Below are 8740 nucleotides of genomic sequence, written 5' to 3'. Positions count from 1 at the left end.
CAGCACCGCGGTCTCTGGCTTTTTCCTCAGGGACCCCGCGATGCTGCCGAGGGTGCCCCGGACCGGCCCCACCACAGGGGGCTCCCCGCGGGGGCCGCACCACAGCCGCCACCCGCCTGCGCCTCAGGGGCCGGGGCCGTCCCGTCCCCAACTCACCACGGACCGCTGAGCTCAACTCGATCCCGTCCCGCTCCGCCACCACCTCAACCTGCTCTCCCGTTCAAACGTACGGCGCTGCCGCCCGCCCCGCCCCGGCCCAGCCCGCCCTCCGGCGCGGAGCGCAGGGGAAACCCGGAGCTGCTCCCTGCCCGGAGCGGAGCGCGCTCCCGCCCGCCAGCTGAGCCCCGGCGGCAGCGGCTGAGGCCGGCGATCCAGCCCCGGTGTTGCGGCGGCCCCGCGCCCGCTCCCATTCAACCTGCTCTATTGTGTGTCCGCTGCGAGGCGGCGGGGCGCCGCGCTGCCCCTCAGCGCCGACCCGCCCTAAGGCTGCCGAGGGGCCCTTTCCCTCACCGTCCCGGGACGGGCTCCCTACGGCGGGACTCACGGAGTTCGCCGAGCCGAGCCGGCGGCAGCGGTCCGGGCTGAAGCGAGCCGCCATCCGGCGGGGACTGCGGGCGCGGAGTGGCCCCTGAGGCGCGGCCCCTCAGGCTCACCTTCGGCCCGCCGGCGGCGGGTGCCATGGAGACGCGCGGGACGGCGGCAACCGCCGCACCTGCCGCGCGGCGGGGCGGGGCGGCACCGCCCGCCCTTCTTCTCACAGCCCCGGGGAGAGCCTGAGGGACCTGTCCCTGAGGAGGGAAATCACCGGGTTTGACTGACTTTTGGGGGTTTTTACCTTTAAAAATCTGCGATGAACCCTGAGGGCAATTCACCTGCGTTGGGTAAGGGAAATTAGCTGCAGGGAAGAGATAACCAGTACTTGCACGGCTCTGTTTTCCCTGACCTTAGCCACCCAAAGGCTTGGCGTGAAGGAAAGCACATCTCTGCTGAAGGAGTTAAAACCCTTCCTTTGAAGGTATAACTTTTTATATCTGAAAGTCCAGTGGGTGACTGAGGAGCTTTTTATAGGGAACCAGCAGGTGTGAGCCCCAACAGACTGGGAAGAGAGCGGGGACGTTGCAATGAGGTGACCCGAGGAAGGTGACTTTGCCATCTCTCCTCTCCCAGGGACCCTGGCAGGGGGAATTCCCTCAGTGCCCATGGCTGCACGGCGGTGAGGCCTCGCTCCGTGTGCAGGGCCAGGCTTCCTTGTGAGTCTGTTGGGGAAGGGTGCTTTCAGGCGGGCTCCCAGGAAAGCTGGTGATGTTTATGACAACCATTTGCCTTACATGCCCCACCAGCAATAAAAAGCCTGTGCAATGCTGAAGGTATTTTTCTTAGTGGGCCATTTGGAGGCCTCTCCTTTCACTCCCTATGATCTTTTTAAGATGTATGGCTCACAGCGTATTCAGAGTTACAGGGGAGAAGGCACAAGAGCTAAACAGTTTAATTCTTGTTCTCAATCACACAAGAACTGCATCCTCTGCTTGGAAATACTCTTGTGTGTGTTGCTTCTGTGGCTGGAGGAATGGGATAGTGCTTCTCTGCTCCTCGGAGGCAGCGTGGGGTGTTTTTATATAATGGAGAAAAGTGCTTTTTCTCCCCCTGACCTCCCAGTCAGTTCCTCAGCTTGGTTCTGCAGAGCTATTTGTTTCTACTCCTGTTACCGGTTTTTCAATAGACCGGCCTCCCACAGAGACAAGATCTGCAACGTCTCAAGCCTTGCACAGATGGAAAGCACAGCTTTGAACTGAGTTGTGCTTTTTTGAGGGGGGAGGGTGTGGTGCTGTTGTTTTTGTTTTGTGTTTTTTTTTTTTTTTAAACAGATAAGCCCTGGACGATAAGGAAAACAACATTAACAAACAATTAGAGGAGATGACCCTCATGAAATCAGTTGTCAGTGCAATCTCAAATCCCGCACCACTCCGCTGGTTACTCTCTGTGAGACTAGTGTTGTCCCTTACAGCACTGATCCCTTACACCAAGCTCCTTCCCCGGGCTTGTATTCTGACCAAAAACTTATAGTAAGAGAACATCACCAAAACTTCTTGTTATGTGCAACAAACATGAAAAGAGATCAGAGGTCCTAATTCAAAGATTTTAGATATCCCTTTCCATAGTTCCTTCTGAAATTATTTGTTAGGCTACCTCATGGCCACAAATACAGGGAAGGGAACTTCAAAACTTTAGTTCAGACTAAGGGGAGGCTTCCTCTACATAAGTGATAAAACAGCTGTATTGACACCTAAAAATTTTTCAAAAGCCACAACCTAATGGAAAGGATATAACAGTTTGCTGTAATTTAGAAAAGTCTCTAGGGTTTTTCTGAAATTCATCAAGGGGAAAAAGGGCTGAGGCAAGACTATGAGGGAACAAACTTGGTTCATATTCACCCACACCTCACCTCTGCTTGCTAGAAATGTAGCATGCAGTTTCCTGAGATTTTTCTCTCAGCTTTACTGTGGATTTTTGTGATAAATCCTCCTAAGATTCATTTACAAACAGAAGTGCAAAGTCCAAGTAGAATTGTATTTAATTATTACAGAAAAAAAAAAAATTATAACTGTACAATTATGTCCAGTTTGGAAAAGCTCTTTCTACTTACCAGATGTAGGAACAGCTATAATCACTCACGGGTAGTAGACTATTGTTGAGACTAAACTCATAGTTTGGGGTTAAAAGTCAACTTGGAATTTCACTTTGGAGAATGCTACAGTGGATCCCAAATCCTTGACCATCTGTATGACTTCTATGTCCAAGTACCACAGCAGTGGTTGGCCCAGCCTTTCACTGTATAATGCATAAAACCAGATGCCTCACTTTTTTTTTTTTTTTCTTTTTTAAACAGGGAGAGGTTTCCAGCTCCCATCGAGGTCTGCCTCTGCCCACAGAGCTGCTCCCCCTTCCCCATGCTGGTTTCCAACACTGAGACCTGTGCTGCAGGTACTTCATGGCCAACTGCTCACTGGGCTTTGCAAAAACCAGCCTTACACCTGAGAACAAAAGTTATAAGGAAACACTAACATCTGTTCTTACTCAAGGAAAGCTGCTTTTTTTTAGGATCTCAGGATTCACAATTTTGTGAATTTCCTCAGCAGAGGAAATGATGACATAGCAACTAATTGTCAGACAGGCAATGCTCAGCTATTAAGATTTTTTCTGTACCACACTCTTCTCCCTAGGACTTCACTGGCAAGGAATCACACAGAAAGAAAGAAAATCTGTAAAACACTTCACTTTAAATAAATATTGGGACTGTGGGAGGTTAAACAAAGGTCAAGTGCTTGGTATATAAACCATATAACAATGAACATAAGAAATTCAATGTTTATTCTGATAATATTTACAAAATAAATATTAATACACTCTTATATACTCAACACCTGTTTCAAAAATAAAACAAGAATTTAAGTTCTTAACACAGTATGGTCCACCTTTTAAAATTTCATGTTAAACTTCTATTTTGATCTAATTTTAGGTATTTAGAGAACCATCAGAAGAAAACAGCATAGATTTTTCCTCTTCAAGTGAATGTTGTCTTCTAGAAATTTGGATTCCTGACATATTAATTTATATTCTTTGACACACCAAGTGATTTTTTTTTTTCCTGAGAAACTTTAGTTGTTATCACCTTATGTGTCAATATTGTTATGACCAGCTTTTTAAGATGAGCCATAACAAATTACCTTTTTATATTGGTAACAATGCAACCCATTATTCAGGATAAAAGATTTTTAAAACACAAATTTTACATAAAAGTAGTATAAGAATAGAACTCAAACAAAATGCTCGTGTGTAAACACATACCACAAGCTTTGTAAAGGTCTGAAATGGAGTTTTCTAACCAATGTGGGCTACGTAGTGATGACATGTAACAAAGAAGCATTTAAGGCTGTACACTGTGAACTAAACCTGTACGTCAAAAACTAGACTGTGGACTCCTTTCACTACTCAGTTAACACAGCTGTGTAGGTATGTAGCAGATGGAAAAGTGGACAACTCATTTAGGACATTAGTGTAGAAAAATTCAGCTTCAGAACATTTTAATTTGTGGCCTACGTACTACTACTGAATTTCAATCCCATCTGGGTTAGAATATGGCAGTAAGTAACAATGAGTTTTCTGTTCAAGACAAAGACCCTCAAAATTATGGCCCTGTTTTTTATCATAAACTTCTACTTTACATAAAGCACATTACATTCGTAACTGGCATTCCTCCAGGCTGGTCTCCCTTTTTACCTTTAAACAGAGCCTCTCAACCAGTTCGCAAATTGTTTCAACGTCTGTAGGAATTTATTGTTGCTTATACGATCTCTAATTCTTTCAGAGTAGCTTTCTTCTTTCCATATCCCTTTACTTTTCTTCAAGGCCTTTAACTCTGCTCGAAGCAGTCTTTTGTGAAGTTTCCAGTACAGGCGGGAATCATGGTGTAGTCCTTCAATACGTGCTGTTCTGCCAAGCCCTTGTCTCAAGATCTCTTCATTTAAGCACACGCTGAGAAATCGACCCTATGAAAAGGCACGATAAATGTGATATTCGCTTCACCTTTAAAACAGTTTTGAGGGGTTCTTTTGTGTATGTGAACTCCCTCTGAGAGACGAGCTTTACTTCTGGCTAAATCTACCCGCTGGCAGAAAGAGTTAAGTCAAGAGGAATCCAGCTGACTGTTAAAACATAATACTAATGCAAGACATTTGGGAGAGAACATTTGATGGACTAAACATCAGGGGCATCAGAATTACACGATATACCTTAGCAATATGTGACAGAGAAATACACTCCTGTCACGAATCAGTCTGCAAAAATACTGCTCTTGAAATCCGATTTACAAATACAACATTTGAAATTCATATTAAGGTAGATAAATTACAAATAATAACATTCCTTAAATGTACTGAGATAACTGAATCACCTACGTACAGTCAAAACTGCAGATAAAATTCAATTTTTGTCACTCTATTTACCTTATTTACTAAAACAAGGCACTCAAGGGCCGAGTCCTCCCTTCCAAGAAGTTGGAACCATATCGTTTGTTTGGGTTTTAACTCCTGCTGTAACCAGGCCATGCCACTCGGAGCCAACTCCACCCCAGCAAGCTTCACCAGCAGAAGACCTTTTGATTGCCCTGATTATAGAGAGAACTTTGTTAGCGAATGCAGCAAGGGAAATTTCATGCTTTGAACAGACCCTCAGCTGTTGGTAGTGAATTTATTCCCGTGGACTTAAGAAAATCCATTTTAGTTCCCCAAAGCACAACTTATTTGCAAGTAAGAATTTGGTCTCATCTCTCCTTCAGTAAAAAAAAAATAATTCAAGATTGCATAATTTGTTTAAGCTAGTTTGGTTTATTTTGCATGCAAATAGGAAGAACTGCTTTCATTATCAGCCGCTATTACTTTATCTGAAGGGGCAGAAACAACAGGCAAGAAGCATCAGCCCCTGCAGGTATTCCCAAAGCCAGTGTGTGACTCACTGACTTGATGGACAACTTCTGCCAAAGTCACTGTCCCTGAGAATGGGTTTGTATATGTGGCTGCCAGACCTTCATCCCTAAATAAAAGCGTAATTCCAAGAGAGTCTTTTTGCCAGGAATGAGATGAGCTATGCATGCAAATGAACTGCCTGCGTGCTATCTTTTGCTGCCAGAAAAATATCACGATAATTATGCCAATTAATACAAATATTGTATCAGCGAGCTCTTTTTACAGGTCTCCTTGCAGTTGTTTATTCCCCACCTGGAAAGTATGGAAAAAGGGCAAAGCCAGAACTGTAACTCAGCCCTTCCTCTCAAGCTTCCCCCTACTGCTTCTCTGTGCAGCCGCATTAAGAACAACATTTCATCCCTACCCTTGTTCTCCACGTTCTTTTACTCACATTTTCTCTGTATTGACGTAATGAAAGGAACGCTAATGGGAATGTGTTCAACTTCCAGGCCTTTCTCGGTTATGTGATGTAATTTTCCTCGCAATTTCACATTCTTTTCTACAAACCCCACAGGAATATCTGAAGCACTTGTAAACTTTGTTGTCTATTGATGGAAAGAGTAAGACAAAGTTTTTGAAAAAAATGTAGAGCAGTAACAATCACATTAAATCCAACTTCTTCTTAAAATATTTTGGCAAATTACAGATCTATTATTAGACAGCATGGGCAAGTGTATATATATATATATTTCTTAATAGTAATGAGCTGCAGAAGTCATTATGTGCCAGCCTTTCAGGACTCCTAGGGACATTCCCTGTCATACAGGACTTGCAGTGCTAGGGTGGGCATGAAGGCAAAGTTTAGAGAAAGAACAGAAATGGGCTATTTTTTGAGCAGTGCGTATTGAAGTTCGCTTGATTCGCCATGACAAGAGTTTTTTAGAAGCGGCCTGAAGGGTGCTAGAATAGAGGCGAATGGAAGCCAAGATGTGCACAGAACAGACACACTGAAAACACAGGTTGAACAGGGAGGACAGAAACAACAGAGACTTCGATAAGGGAGTAAAAAAAGAGAGGGACAAAAGCAGGTGTACACCTTTGAAAAGATCACAAAAGATTAAATTTGACACCATAGCCCTCGATTAACGGGAGGATTCAAAGGGACGTTTATGTGATCACACAGGAAAACCAAGCTTAGCAGCAGGAAAGACTTGGCCAGCAGCAGAGGAGTGAAGCCGCCACCAGTTTAGGGGTGGAGGAAGAAGAGCCAGCGCTAGGAATGGTGGAGCACCCAGGACTTCAGACACTAATGTCTGGAGGTTGTGGGGCAAGAAGCCTTTTGTAGAACACCGACCTACATCTCCACAGCTGTGAAAAGTACCAACCTGCTTATGTGCAACTGCTGTGATACACCAGCCCTTGGGGGGAATAAAAAACACAAAACACCACGACTAAGCTCAAAGATCTTTCTACTGTATGTTATTTATTCAGTAAACCTTCCCATTTGTGCTCCGTAAGGTCTCCCACTAGGAACACAGAAACTCAGGACCTTGTGGGCAAAAAGCCTGAATGCTTTTACGAACAGAACTTGTTCAAGTCTGATCTCGTTTGCACCGGAATCTCCGGCAGCCTGGTTAACGCATTCACGAATCCTGGGTTTAAAAGAAACAAAAAAGGCAACAAACAAGCCAACCAGAAAAATTTAAAAAAAAAAAAAAAAAAAAGGAATTCTGGCAACTTTTATAGTTCAGGCTTTCTGGTAATATTTTAAAGTAAAAACTTTATATACAAATGTTCTCTCATAACAAACTGCATTTGGAGTTGTGCAGAGGGAAGATCAGAGTCAGTGTTATTTTATAAAGAGCTGGAACGACACGGGAGAGCGGCTGGTCCCTAGCTGCGTGGGCACAGCTGCGGCTGGAGCCGGCGAGGTAGCATTACACATGCCACGAACCCGTCATTTGAAGAAGTGAAGGAAGATCTAGAGTCATGTTTAAAAATATTCAAAAAGCAGTTCTGTTCATGGGAGCACAGAGAACAGATGCAAGGAAACTATTTCAGCTTTATTTGAACTAGAGGTATGAGACAGTTTGGCAAAGAAGGCCAATGGTGTCCTGGGGTGCCAAGAGCGCGGCCAGCAGGTCGAGGGAGGTCATCCTCCCCCTCTACTCGGCCCTGCTGAGACCACATCTGGAGCACCGTGTCCAGTTCTGGGCTCCCCAGTTCAAGAAAGACAAGGAACTACTGGAGAGGGTCCAGCAGAGGGCTACAAAGATGATAAGGGGACTGGAGCATCTCTCTTATGAGGAAGGGCTGGGAGACCTGGGTCTATTTAGCCTGGAGAAGAGAAGACTGAGAGGGGAACATTTATCAATATCTAAAGGGTGAGTGTCAAGAGGATGGGGCAAGTCTCTTCAGTGGTGCCCAGAGACAGGATAAGGGGCAAACAGGCACAAACTGGAACATGGGAAATTCCACCTCAACACGAGGAAAAACTTCTTTACGTTGAGGGTGGCAGAGCACTGGAATAGGTTGCCCAGAGAGGTGGTGGAGTCTCCTTCTCTGGAGATATTCAAAACCCGCCTGGGCACGATCCTGTGCAACCTGCTCTAGGTGACCTTGCTTTGGCAGGGGGGTTGGACTGGATGATCTCTGAAGGTCCCTTCCCGTGGTTCTGTTTGGGCTGCACACCAGAGTTGGTGGTGTGCTCGTTAGCTGTAGGAAGGACCGCGGGAAGCTGCAGCGGCAGAGGCAGCACCGAGGAAAACAAACAAACAAACAAGAACGGCGGGGAAGGTGTCCGGGTTCTGGCCGTGGAGATGCCGCTCGACAGAAGACACGCGGGACACCTCGAGCCCCCCCCCGCGCCGGCCGAGCCCCCCGCACTCACCATGCGGACGCTGCGGGCCAGCACCAGCACCCCGGCCACCGCCATCCCGGTGCTCAGGCTCTGCGGGCAGAGAAGAGCGGGGCTCAGCCGGGCCGCAACGCGCCCCCCGGCCCCGCACCCGCTCCCCGCCGTCGCTCCCCCCGCCCCGGCTCCGTTACCCGCAGCAGGCTGAGGTGCGCGTCCGCCCACTCGGAGAGGCGGGACAAGGCCTCGGCCGACCCGCTCCGCCGCTCCGCCATGGCCGCCCGCCGCTTCCCCGCCGGGCCCGCAGCGCCGCCCGCCGGCCTGGAGCGCCGGGGCGGGGACACGGGGCGGGGGCGGGGGCGGGAACGCCCGGCGGTTGGCGGGGCATTCCAGGGCCGGGCCCCGCATCGGGCTGCGCCGAGTG

The 8740-nt window shown here is 47.4% G+C and overlaps 1 protein-coding gene across 1 annotated transcript; it reads right to left on the bottom strand.

Annotated features, from left to right (window-relative positions):
- Window positions 1-3348: 3348 nt before the first annotated feature.
- Window positions 3349-8604, bottom strand: C9H3orf33 (chromosome 9 C3orf33 homolog). The gene is made up of 5 exons (XM_074153839.1): window positions 8511-8604; window positions 8353-8412; window positions 5914-6067; window positions 5004-5164; window positions 3349-4547 (listed from the first exon to the last, which is right to left on the bottom strand). Exons 1-5 carry the CDS (start codon window positions 8589-8591, stop codon window positions 4281-4283), a joined length of 723 nt encoding a protein of 240 aa, XP_074009940.1. The 5' UTR covers window positions 8592-8604; the 3' UTR covers window positions 3349-4280.
- Window positions 8605-8740: the final 136 nt, after the last annotated feature.

This window comes from Numenius arquata, chromosome 9 (assembly GCF_964106895.1).
Source record: "Numenius arquata chromosome 9, bNumArq3.hap1.1, whole genome shotgun sequence".
Classification (NCBI taxonomy): Eukaryota; Metazoa; Chordata; class Aves; order Charadriiformes; family Scolopacidae; genus Numenius; species Numenius arquata.
This window is presented reverse-complemented; position numbering and strand designations above follow the sequence as displayed.